The 13579-nt window shown below is 42.0% G+C and overlaps 1 protein-coding gene across 1 annotated transcript in view; it reads right to left on the bottom strand.

The window, feature by feature from the left end:
• Positions 1-13579, bottom strand: part of Mov10l1 (Mov10 like RISC complex RNA helicase 1) — a 67317-nt gene extending 53738 nt beyond the window's left edge. The window contains exons 1-5 of the mRNA XM_027397849.2: positions 13483-13579; positions 11145-11329; positions 8264-8426; positions 1370-1482; positions 449-633 (exon numbers count right to left, since the gene is read on the bottom strand). Of these exons, the coding sequence (XP_027253650.1) occupies positions 449-633; positions 1370-1482; positions 8264-8426; positions 11145-11329; positions 13483-13579 (743 nt within the window). The remainder of the gene's footprint in view (positions 1-448; positions 634-1369; positions 1483-8263; positions 8427-11144; positions 11330-13482) is intronic.

The raw sequence follows: 13579 nt of genomic DNA, 5'->3' as shown, positions 1-13579 counted from the left end.
TGGTTTGTCAGGTGATTTCATGTTTATGTCAATATCACACTATACTTGCAAGCAGGCCACAATGTCACTATGTGATACAATGTTTGAGAAAAATTTTAAACCTACCTTTCTCTTATTCTCCCCTCCCCCCCCCACTGTGTGTGTGTGTGTGTGTGTGTGTGTGTGTGTGTGTGTGTGTGATATGCCATGGCTCACATGAAGGTCAGAGGACAACTATGGGAGTCAGTTCTCTCCTTGTATGTTAGTTCTAGGGATTGAACTCAGACTGTTAGCCTTGGCTTTTAGCTGCTGAGCCATCCTGTCAGCCTGGTGGTATGACCTTCTGAGACAAGCATCATACAAACAATCCAAGAATGACTGAAATTTAGACAGCACTTGACTACAACTCTTAAAATTATACTTAAAATTGGCCTTTTCATTCCCAAAGAAGAATGGTTTGGATTACCACCTCTTCACGGGGGTCATGCACAGTGCTCTCCAGATGTAGCATGACTGGCTGCTCTCCACCACCACAGCATTGACAATGTCGTGTCTCCTTGGTGTGTACCCTTCCGGCAGCTTCAGGGAGTCCAGGCTGAAGAAGATGCTGTCCTCTATCACCCCATTCCTCCCACACAGGCTGGAAATGCAAACCTGCAAGTGCAGTGCTGAATATTGCTTGAAAGTGCATATGGACAAGGGGCACAGTTCTCAACACTTGCCTCTCTGACTCTGACTAACCCAGTCTGGCCTTGCAAGCCAGTGAAGTCCAGGACAACACAGATTCACAGAGCCTGGGAGCTTTCAGGCTAAAGAAGAGTTCTGTGGTGGATGCTTTCTCCAACTGCCCTGACATGGTCCAGTTCATGCATCCAGCTCACCCCAGTGCAAACTCTATGCTTCCATGACCCATGCCATTCCCTAAATCACCAGCTGACAAGGAAGCTCAAGGCCCACAATTCATCACATACGTACTTTGTCCTAGAACACCTTTAACACATCCAGGTACATGCTGTAAGTCAGACCTTAATTACACAAGCATGCTGCTGCCTCTACTTCCTTTTAAAAAATATTTACTTTCTGTGTATGGGTGTTTTGCTTGAATGTCTTTGTACCATGTACATGCCCTTGGACACCAGAAGAGGGAGGGCATTGGATTCCCTGGAACTGGAGTAAACAAGACAGTTGTGAGCCACCATGTGGGTGCTAGGGATTCAACCTTAGTCCTCTGGAAGAACAGCAAGTGCTCTTAACCACTGCCATTACATCCAGCCCTGCCTCTACTTCCTTAATGAAGCACAGGCTAGGACTGAGGTTTATCTATGCAGGTTTACTAAAGCATCAAGGAGAATCCCAGAAACACAGAAACACTCACTCATCAGCACATTACCTTGTCCACACGCTTGTACCGCAGTGGCTTCACTGAGATTGCCTCACTGCTCCATGTCCCTGGCCTGATCCAGTACTCAGCCTCTACCCAGTCTCCCTTGCATGGGCGGAAACCTGAATAGCCAAAGAGAAAACTTCAATAATTTGAAATGTGCAGTACACTCTGAGGTTATGACACATTGAAATAATTTCTGGTCCATCTTTCCTAATTTCTTTTTGTCATGATCCAATTCACCTCACCCTGAAGCAATCCATGCTCTCATATTAGCTAAATGGAGCAGAGTTTTGGGTATCAACCATTCTCCATCCTCTAAGATAGTGTGGTTCTCAGCCTTCCTAATGCTGTGACCCTTCAATACTGTTCCTCATGGTGTGGTGACCCCCAACCATGAAATTATTTCATTGCTACTTAATTAACTGTAATTTTGCTACTGTTACGAATCACAATGTAAATATCTGATATGTGATCTGTGGGGTTACAACCCACAGGTTGAGAGCTGCTGCTCTAAGAGAGCAGAGAACACAGTATGGTCAGTCTAAAGTCAGGCCTGTCTTCTCAGATCCCCAACCCTATTAAATCTACTCTCTATATTTTGCCATATCAAAAAATATTTTTAACCAGGTGCGGTAGTGTATACATTAAGTTCCAGCACTCAGAAGACAGAGGCAGATAGAGCTCTGTGAGTTCAAGTCCGGCCTGATCTACACAGAGAGTTCTAAGCCAGACAGGGCTACATGTGAGACCCTGCCTGAAAAGACAAAAACAAAACAAAACAACAACAAAAAACAAAACCAGAATAAAACTCCAAAGAGCCTGGGCTGGGAAGCCAGCACAAGCATGATGAGTTAAAATCCCATAATCACATAAAATCTAGGTGTGACGGTTCATGTGTGTAACTGCAGTGCTGGAGGAGTGGAGACAGTCAGATCCCGGACACTCACTGGCCAGCCTTTCTAGCCAAATTCTAAGTTTTGGCTAAATTTAAAAAAAAAAAGTGAACAGCAATTAAGGACAGGCATCTATTGCCTCCTCATGCAACCACATAACATATATCACACTCAAGAGCATGTGTGCTTGTGCTCATGTACACATGTGCACACAGACACACACAATCAAATTAGTCTATTTTTTAATTGCACTGTGTTAGTGAAGTACTTTTCTTGTTATGATGACAAAATACCTGACAAAGCAACTTAAGGAAAGAGGTTGTTACTCGGTTTGAGAGCACAGGCCATAATGACAAAGAAGGTGTAGTGGGGACAGCAGACCTAACAGTGGCAAGACCGTGAGGCAGCGGTCACATCGCAACCACAGTCAAGGATCAGAGAAGATGAAGACGGGTGGGACCCAGTCCATAGAATGATGCTACTCACATGCTGGGTGAGTCTTCCCTCCTTGGTTAAGTCTCTCTGGAGACACTTTTATGCCCAGAGATATCTCCTGTGTGGTTCTAGATCCAGTCAAGTTAATAGTGAATATTAACTATTACAAGTATACCTGTTGTCAACTTGACACCCCAAATCTATAACATTCCACCTCTGGCTCTCAAAGGCTCATGGTATCTCATATTACAAAATACACCCATTTTACCTTCAAAAATTCCTAAAGTCATAACAGTGTCAAAACTCCTCTAAACTAACCAGTCTCTCTACTAACATTCAGGCACTCTTAAGAGTGAGTCTTTGTAAGAACAGACAAAAAACAAGTTACACACTTCAACTATACGATGGACATAATACACATCCTATTTCAAAATGGAGAAATAGAGGCAGAGCAAGGATTGAGCCAAAGCAAGATTGAAACCCACTAAACCAAATGTCACCTCCCAAAGCTCTATGCCCACCTGGGGCTTTATGATGGACTAATTTGGGGCTCCAATAACCTTGGTGTCCTGCCCCTTTAGCTCTGCTGCCTATAGAGTAGACAGCTCTACTTTATTGGACATCTTGGGAATCTCCATTATGGATTTAGTCTTCACTATCACCAATTCATGCAATGATTTTGCAGGGCTTTCTTCCAGGAAATCCAACCCTGTCACACAACGGTTGCAAGGGCTTTCTGGAACTTCAGTGCAAATCTCATTAGCAGCCCATGCTTGCATTCTGCATGCCTGGGAAATCAGCACCATAAGGACAACATTGTTTTAAGTTCTGTTTCCAGTTTAAGATGTAGTTTGGTTCCCTTCTTCTGTAGACCTTGGTGGCTGAGTCCAGGGAAACACTTCCACAGGCGAACACTGGGAAGCACAGAAACCCTGTTGTGGCATTCTGAGTTCAGTTCTCTCCTTCCATACTTTTGCTAGGTGAAGTCTTGCCATCGGGACACCTGTCTAGTTTTTTTTTTTTTTTTTTTTTGGAACAAGCTTGTTTCACATGTAAGTCCCTTCTCCCTCTCCCCCCCCTCACCCCTCCTCCCCCAACCCCAACCTACCCCCCCCATCCACCCACCATTCCCTGGTGGTTTAGTGGTTAGGATTCGGCGCTCTCACCTGTCTAGTTTTAAGGCTGCTAGTATTTTTTTAAGAATTCAGCTGCTTTATTAGCACTTGCCTCAACTGCAACTTCAGCCACACACTGATTTTTCATATTTTTCTGCTCAATCTCACTATTAATATAAGTAAGAGCAAATAGTAACCAGGCCACAGCTGAATACTGGTACTGTCTTGAAATGTTCTCCATCAAACAACTTAGTCCACTGCTTTTGAATTTAGTTTTGAGAATATGGGCAGGAAGCAGCCAAATTTGCCAGAACATAACATGGATAGTTTGTAGTCAAATTCCCAGTATAGTCCTCAGTTCTTTCTGAAATCTCATGAGCTGAGACTTCACTTTCCATTCCAGTCTTCCACATTCCCACCAGAATAGACCATTAAACTCTGTGCAGCATTCTCTGGCTTCTCTAGACTGAAGTTCCAAGCTCTTCCACCCTTCTCCTGCAAACAACTTCCAAAGGCCTATGAACCTTATAACCAGGTTTCTCAAAGCAATAGTCCTGCTTCTCAGCATTGACCATCTGTATTAGTTATTTACATTATTGCTGTGGAAAAATACTTAACATAGCTAACTGACAAGAAAAGGGTTTTGGGGGGGTCACAGTTTGAAAGTGGGAGGGATGGCATTGAGAGCAATCCTCGTGGTGGTACTGGAATGTGAGGTGGCTGCTCACACCATGTCCACTCTCAGGAAGCAAAGAAAAGAGAATGCTGGTCCTGAGCACACTCTCTCCTTTTTTCCTTTCTATTCAGTATAGGACCCCAGGTTACACTACAGTGCTGCCCACATTCAGAGTGTGTTTTCCTCTCTGCCCAGTGGTGTGCCTTAGATGACTTTAAGTTCAGCCAACTTGACCTTAAGTATAAACCATCACAGTTAGAAGGTAGATAGGTAAATCTTTATGAGTTCAAGGCCAGCCTGGTCTATATAGTGAGTTCTAAGTCAGCCAAGGCTATACAGTGAGATACTCCCTCAAAAAAAAGTTAAGTTAGTCAGGCAATGGTGGTGCATTCCAGAGGCAGAGGTAGGACCTCTGTGAGTTCCAGGACAGGCTCCAAAGCTACAGAGAAACCCTATCTCAAAACAAAACAAAATCAAACAAACAAAAGTGAAAGAAAAAAATGTTAATTTGTCTTGGTAATTAGGGCCATATTTCTAAACTTCAAAAATGATCCTTAATATGATCCTGCCACTTTGTACCGTGTATTTATGAAACACAGCATCCTCAGCATTAGTGTTTCAACTATCAAAATGTTGATCAAAAGTTGTTTAACATCTCTACGTGGATGTGTAACAGCACAGACAAAATCATCTGGCCACCCTTGGTTGCAGCTGAGATGTGACCCCACAAAAGTCATGGGCTCAGGGTATGGCTCAAAGCCACCACTGTGGGCACCAGGCAAAGTGTGCTGCCCAGCTCTCTCCTTGCCAGCCTCTGCTATGCTTTCCTCATGCACCAGGAACAGGACTATATGGTCCAAATGATCATGCTGGGAGAGCAAAGGGCAGGCAGATGTGGAAAGCTTTGGAAACTATCTGCTTTGGGGTGGGATCTGGAAGGCAGGAGTAGGAGAGAGCGCATACGTCAGTACAAGTTTTAACTTTAAAGATGTATTCTATTATTATTATTGTTATTATTATTATTTTGGGTTTTTCAAGATGGGGTTTCCCTGTTTACAGTCCTGGCTATCCTGGAACTCGCTTTGTAGGCCAGGCTGGCCTCAAACTCACTGAGATTCAATGCCACCATTGCCCCAGGTATTATTATTTTAGGTTTTTGAGACAGGTTCTCTATGTATTCCTAGATATCCTGGAACTTGCTATGCAGAGCAGGCTGGTTTGGAACTCAGAAAGATCTTCCTGAGTCTGCTTCCCAACTGCTAAATAAAAGGTGAGTGCTACCACACCTGGCCTAAAAAATTATTATTCAGTATGTGCGCACACGTGAACACGTGCGTGCGTGCGTGCGTGCGTGCGTGCGTGCATGTGTGTGTGTGTGTATCTGCAGGTTCTGTATGCGTGGCATGTGTGTGGAGGTCACAAGACAACTCTATAGTCAGTTTTCTCATTTCGCCTATACAAGAGCTCTAGGGCTCATACTCAGGTTGCCAGGGTTGCATAGTAAGCAACTTTACCCACTGAGCAACCTGACCAGCCTTGGGTGCAGGTCTTAAAAGTAACAACCAAAGAACCTAGGGAATATCAGAGATGAGAACAACTCAAATGACTGCTTTAACTAACAAGGGGAATCTGAGCCAGGGTGAACCTCACTGGGCTGTATCCAGTGCTAGGCTCCTGGAAAGCCCCTTAGTCTACTAACTCACTATTTGGACTCTATGCTTTGGGATCTCACCCAGGGGCCATCTGGAAGTATCTTTCACATTGTATTTTCTTTCAAGAATGTTCTTTTTGCTACAGTAAAAAAAAAAACCCTGGATTTTATAGTCATATTAACAGAAAATTTCACAACTTTGAGCACAACTCTCACCCTATAGAAGAACCTTCACCACACGAGTTTTCTTTATTAGGAAATCCACACACCTCAGGTAAACATTTTGTACCTCCAGTGAGGCAGAATAAGGTAGAAAAGACCAATTATTAGATGCAGATTTACTTATTTTTATACTTAAAGCATACTTTAACTGTCCATTTCTAAATAAACATGCTTTCACTTGCTATCTGGAACAGAATGACCTCGAGAAACAGCTGGCACAATCAGTTGTTGCCCTTAACAACCTGCTGACAGCCACATACACTTGTGTAAAACCATGATAGCGTGCCCTCACGCCTCCCTACCTTCTGGTTTTAGAGTATAAAATGAAAATATAAACTAGACTCGATACTGAGGCCTTTCAAAAATTATCCTGGTTTCTGTTCACTGGTAACATCTCTCTTCCAACTGATGTGTAAGTGCTTATTCCAGAAAGATCCATCAACATAGTCAATAGGTGCAGTGTTAAACACCTTCCACCTTTTCTTTTTCTTTTATTTATTTATTATGTATACAACATTCTGCTTCCATGTATATCTGCACACCAGAAGAGGGCACCACATCTCATAACGGATGGTTGTGAGCCACCATGTGGTTGCTGGGAATTGAACTCAGGACCTCTGGAAGAGCAGTCAGTGTTCTCAACCTCTGAGCCATCTCTACAGCCCGACCTTCCACCTTTTCTATCAGGAGACATCTCCCATCAAGGCTGCACTGGGAATGGCTTTCAGTTGGCATGGCTGACTAAATAATCATGGGTCTAGACAATCACAAGCAACCTTCAGATTCCTCTGACAAAACAGGCTTCAAAATCCCCAATAGCTACCTGTCAATTTCATTTTGGGAACCATAGGTTACCAGTCAGAGTAACATAGGAAGCTTCCTGGTATGTTAAGTCAACTACCTTTGGCACCCAGGCTATAGGGCAGTTGTTATTCATCTTTTGACATGTAGTCTAGTGCTATACAGCCCAAAAGCAACTCCCATGGTAACATTTCCATTTCCCTTCCTCTTTGCAGTATGTACACTTTTTGCCTGGAGGAAGAGCTGATTCTCACTGTTCTAGTCTTCAACAACTGCTCCAGTATTCACTACTAGACATCAGGTGTATAGCAAACATTGAATTAAACTTAGTGAATGACAAGAGCAAATTATTTCTTTAGGCATAAAAGTAAAAATTTAGCTTGGCTAGAAACAAATGTAATTAAAAACAAGAAAATGCAAGGTGATCCAAATCTTCCTTTACTGAATGCAAAGTATCTTAGAAAGAACTGTTCTTGGACAGGAGAGATGGCTTGGAGGTTAAGAGCACTGGCTGTTCTTCCTGAGATCCTGAGTTCAATTCCCAGCAACCACATGGTGGCTCACAACCATCTATAATGAGATCTGGTGCCCTCTTCTGGCATGCAGACGTATATGTAGGCAGAACACTATATACATAATAAATAAATAAATCTTTAAAAAATAACAAAAACAAAAACAAAAAACTTTTCTTAAGTCAAATTTAGTGGCTCAGACCTGTAATCAGGCCAAGCACTTAGGAGACTGAGGCAGGGAAGGTAGGGTCACTGCAAGCTCTAGCCTGGCCTACAATGTGAAACCTGGTCTCAACAAACAAAAAGAAAAGGACATTTCTTAAACCAACACATTGTCCTTGTATTAGCAACTTAGTGACCAGTGAATGTGTTTGACAGATAAAATACTAAAAGTGGAGTTTAAATTGCTCCCCCCACCACAATCCAAAGACCACCTAACATTCAAGAACCCCCTGTGTGAGGCCAATACCTGGCAGCCATTCCCAAACATGACTCTTTCAATAATATGTGTAGCTGACTTAAACTTAATCCATAAAAATTACTAAAAGACAGAAAAGTTCATTTTTAAATATGAAACAGAAACCCATCTAGCTACCTTCGCACACACTCTCCAGAGAGAAATACGTGGTCTGGCTGATATAACCAGCACCTTCTAACATGGAAGTCACACAGCCAATCAGTACTCTGGGCCTGGAGTCTGACAACCCTTTGCAAGAGTTTTTGTTATCATCTTCCCATTTATCAGAGACAGCTTCCACCTGTAAGACAAATGAGTGACTCTTTACATCATTACAGAGGAGAATAAGAAAAAAAATTACAGGCATGACCCATCTTGGATTGGGAAATTCATGATCAGGTACAGCAGGTTCAGTGCCTGGTAAGATTTGCTTCCCGATTCACAGAAAGTGCCTTCTGAAGGGTTTTTAAAAAAAGTTAAACAAACAAGCAAAAACCCAGATTAAGTGGATGTGGTAGTGCACAGCTTTAATCCCAGCACTCAAGACAAAGAGGCAGGTGGGTCTCTATTAGAGGCCAATCTGGTCTATGTAGTGAGTTCCAGGTCTACCAAGTCTACATAGTGATACTGTCTCAAAAAGAAAATTCTTTTTTGGCTTTTAAGTTTGTGGGTCTGTGTCTGTGTGTACATCCAAGCAGTTTCCCATGGAAACCAGAAGACAGGATCTGATCTGCTGGAGCTGGAGTAGCAGGTAGTTTTAAATCAACTGATGTGGGTGCTGGGACCCAAATGAGGGTCCGATGCAGGAGCAACAAGCTTAATTGCTGAGCCATCTCTCTAGCTCATGGAGGATCTTTAAGGATCGCTATGTCTTATCCTTTATAAGGGCATGAATCCTACTCATGAACCAATCACTCCTTAAAAGCAATACCTGTAATTCCAACAACCACAGGAGTCAGAATTTAACATAATTTTGGAGACAGAGCTGTATAGCAATCTCTTCTGAATAAATATAAAATATTCAAGAAAACATAAGCAAACTGAATGTAATTGCATATTATAAAGAATATACACCACAAACAAATGGGGTTTATCCCTGAATACAGACAGAAGTGGTTAAACATTTAAAATTCGGTCAATATATCACATTGACAGGATGAAGAAAAAAATTATTCAAATATTTATAAAAATTCAAAAATTTATAAAAATCATTTTATAAAATTCAAACCTTCTGGGATAGGGAAGAAAGAAAGGATAGAATATGGACAAAATATATGCCGTATTTGTATAAAAATGTCTTCGGACTGAAGAGATGGCTCAGCAGTTAAGAGCACTGACTGCTCTTTCAGAGGAGCTGGGTTCAATTCCCAGCACCTACATAGCAACTAATAACCATCCCTAACTCCAGTTTCAAGGGATATGACATCTTCTTCTGGCCTCTTCATGCACTGCACACACAAGGTGCAGAGATATTCATGCAGGCAAAACACCCATACAAATAAATTAAAAAAACACTCAAAATTTTAATGTCTTTATGAAAATTGTCACTAATGCAAGGAATAGATGCCACAATAATTTTATATTAAAATTTTCCAGGTCTGGCTTAATCCTAGCACCCAGGAGGCAGCAGCAGGAAGATCTTTTTGACTTCGAGGCCAGCCTGGTCTACAGATCAGGTTCCAGTATAGCCAGGGATACATAGAAAGAATCTGTCTCAAAACAAACAAAAAAATCCCAACAATCCTTCATAATACAAACAACCAAGTCGGAATAAAAAAGGATTTTTTTTCCAGCATAGTGAAGACTACAAATGAAAACTCCATGGTTAACATCAACCCAATGCTGAAAGAAGAAAAGCTTTCCTCTTCAAATCAGGGAACAGACAAGGGAGCCCACTCTCCTCACTCCCATTCAGCACGGTACTGCAAGTCCTCACCAAAATAATAAGGTAAGAAAAAGAAACCAAAGGTATCCAAATTAAAAAAAAATGAGCAAAGCTATCTTTGTTCACAAATGGCTGGATCCTGCATGTATAAATTCCTAAAGATGTCACATTCTAAAAAAGCCCCCAAATGGTTAAAGCTAATAACTGAATTTGGCAAGGTATCAGGCGTACAATTTGTTTTGTTTTTATGTTCTTGAAATAGAGAATACAAAAGAGAAATTAGGCTTCAAAAAGAAGCTGGACATGGTAGCACATACCTTAATTCCAGCATTTGGGTGGCTAAGGCAGAAGATTGAGAACTCAAGGCTAGCTTAGGCTATATAATAAGATTCCTTTTAAAAAAAGAGTACTTGGGAATCAACTGTTGAGGAGACAAACTAAAATGAAAAACTTCAACATGTAACTACATAAAATGAAACCATGTAAACAAGTCAACAATGATTTTGAATGTTGGAGCAAGAGCTTAGTGGATGAAAGTTGCTGCAGTGCTATCATGAGGTCTAGAGTACAGATCCTAACATCCATGTAAACAAGCGGATACCATGTTATTAATGTAGTATTAATTTGATCATTTTATTTTGTGTATCCTTTAATCTATCAATCCTACTTCTAAGAATTTATACTACCAAAGAACTATTTTATATAAAAAGGGAATTGCTGGATAAAAGCCAGTGGTCACCTTTGTTAAGTGTTTTGTTGTTGTTTTATCGACAGGGTCTTGCTAGGAAGCCTTGCCTGGCCTGGAATTCACTAGGTAGACCAGGTGGGTCTACAAGTCACAGAGATCTGCCTGCCTCTACTTTCCAAGTGCTAGGATTACCAATCTTTAGAATTTTAAACCATGTTTTTAAAATACTAGAGAATTAAAAAAAAAACAAAGAGTACATGTCATAGCATAAATTTTTAGGAAAACTTTTGTGTTTTCTGAATTATAAATTTCTATGTCTGAATTATTTGCAATTACTACTGTTTGTTTTTTAAAACAGAAATCACTATAAACAACAAAAACTCTCCCTCATAGGCACATTTCACTATGTTCTCCTTGGCTAGGCCATGTCTGAGAGGCTAACTTACCCTGATTGCTTTCAGTCCATTTGACACTTTGTTTTCTTCAACAACAGCAATAACTTCCTGTCCAACATTCAGAAGCACTTTGCTAGTTACAGCATCATTGGAAAAGTAGATCAAATCATCAATCATGCCATAATCACTGCAATATCTTGTCACAACACCCTGCACAGTTTTCAACCTGGTATCACCTAGGACAAGTGAGCAAAGAGGTTATATTAATAACAAAAGATAATCCCAATGCCAGAGAGAATGGCTCAGTGGCTTAGATACTTATTCTTCTTCCAGAGGACCCAAGTTCAGTTCCTAGTACTCACATGGGGGGGGGTAGGATGTGTGTGTGTGTGGAGAGAGAGAGAGAGAGAGAGAGAGAGAGAGAGAGAGAGAGAGAGAGAGAGAGAGATGAATACAAGAGAGTATTCTGTGTGTGTGGTACCTACAGAAGCCAGAGGAAGGTATCAGATCCTCAGGGCTACAGATGTCTGTCTGTCTGTCTGTCTGTCTGTCTGTCTGTCTGTCTGTCTGTCTCTGTCTCTCTCTCACACACACACACATACAATTAAAAAAAAAGTCAAACCCCACAATTAAACTCTACTGAGAAAGGCAAGATATGACATTCATGAGGAGAGGAACTTAATTGGCTGGGTTTGAGAATTGGAGCAGCTGCCACTGAGCTGTGTTTGGAAGAGTGATTTTGAAACAGAATCCTAGGTTCTGAGGGTACAGGTAGTGACCATGGCTTGACTCCAGTTCTTCTGTTATGTGTTAAGTAGCCATAAACGTTGTCAGTTATCACCTATAAAATGAAGTCAGTAGCTATCACTACATGACACAGCTGGGTGATTAAGTAACAGAACATACGTGCAACATGTATACTTCTGAGCGGTGGGCACAGCTAGGGTGCCCTGTGTTACCAGACTTATATATATGGGCGTCTGAGGAGTCCTCGACATGTACTATTTGTTACCATCTTATCAACCATCATAGCCACAATCTTAAGAGAGTGAGGTTCCACACACATCATTGAGAGCACAGGAAAGAGCCATCTACTTCAAGGAAAGTAGAGAAATGTGGCCACTCAGTGACCTATCATGAACTGGAGCTGCAACCACCATCTTTGAGTCCTCACTACACCATTCCTGTGACCAGATCAGATGACACCTGTGGGGACAGTACATCGTTAAACTGGAGCCCAAGCTGTTGCTGAAAGCCACTACTCTTTACAGTGGTTCTCAACCTTCCTAATGCTGCATCCCTTTTATACAGTTCCTCATGTTGTGGTGACCCCCAACCATAAATTTATTTTCATTGCTACTTAATAGCTGTAATTTTGCTGCTGTTACGAACCAAATGTAAATATATGATATGCAACCTCTGACAGGGTCATGATCCATAGGTTGATAATCACTGTTTTGGAAAGATGACATCATTTCCCCAGGTTACATTTTGCACATTACATCTACATATAGAAGGCCTTTACCGTGCTGTGCTCAACAAGTTTTTTAAATAAAGTAATTTATAGCTTCTCTTACAGGCAATTCATTCTTTTAGAGCATGGAAAAAGCAATGGGGAGTCACTTGCCTGAGTTCCCATGCAAAAACAAACAAACAAACAAAAAACCCTAGAGAGAAGGCACAGTAACTTCAGCAAGCATAGATGGGAGTACCTGGGAGGGTGCTCCTGCCAGAATTAGAAGCCTGGGGATGGTAAAGAATTCAAGGGGAATGATTTCATCACTTTTCCAAAGGACGACTTGAGGTGGTGGGATTATGGCTTTCAGACCTCTTGAGAGGTCAGTGTGAACAGAAACCAGGCAGAAATGTGCAAGAGACATCTGATCACTTTGTGTGGCTCAAAATCACTCAGTGAAGGTAAGGGAGAATGAGGAAGCCAATGGCACCGACCCAAGAGTAACAAGGCACACGTGCAAAAGTTTCGGTTTATAAAAGCCAGGGGCGCCGGGCCTGAAGGCACACGCCCTTTTAATCCAGCACACTCAGGCCGCAGAGGCAGGCAGATCTCTGTGAGTTCAAGGCGAGCCTGATCTACAGATCGAGTTCCAGGGCAGCCAGGGCTACACAGAGAAACCCTGTCTCGAAAAAACAACAAAACAAAACAAAAAACCCAAAACAAAAACCAACAACAACAACAAAAACCAAAGCAAAACAACAACAAAAAAGCAAGAAGCAAGGGCCACGCTTAAACCTCTAAAGGCCCGTTCTGGAACTACACCCAAAGGAAGGGAGCACCTAAGAACCCAAGCATGACTCCAAGTGGTCACAGCCCGCCCCACCTCACAGGCCTGTCAAAGGGCTTCCAGCTGAGCGCTCCTTGAGCCCTTACCTTCCGACAGCTCCTGCCCGGGTTGCCCGACCTCCTCCTCAGGGATGTCCTCCCTCCTCCAGAAGAAGGACACCAGCTTGGCCGCAAGACGCAGCAT

Source organism: Cricetulus griseus, chromosome 2, assembly GCF_003668045.3.
Source record: "Cricetulus griseus strain 17A/GY chromosome 2, alternate assembly CriGri-PICRH-1.0, whole genome shotgun sequence".
Taxonomy (NCBI): Eukaryota; Metazoa; Chordata; class Mammalia; order Rodentia; family Cricetidae; genus Cricetulus; species Cricetulus griseus.
This window is presented reverse-complemented; position numbering and strand designations above follow the sequence as displayed.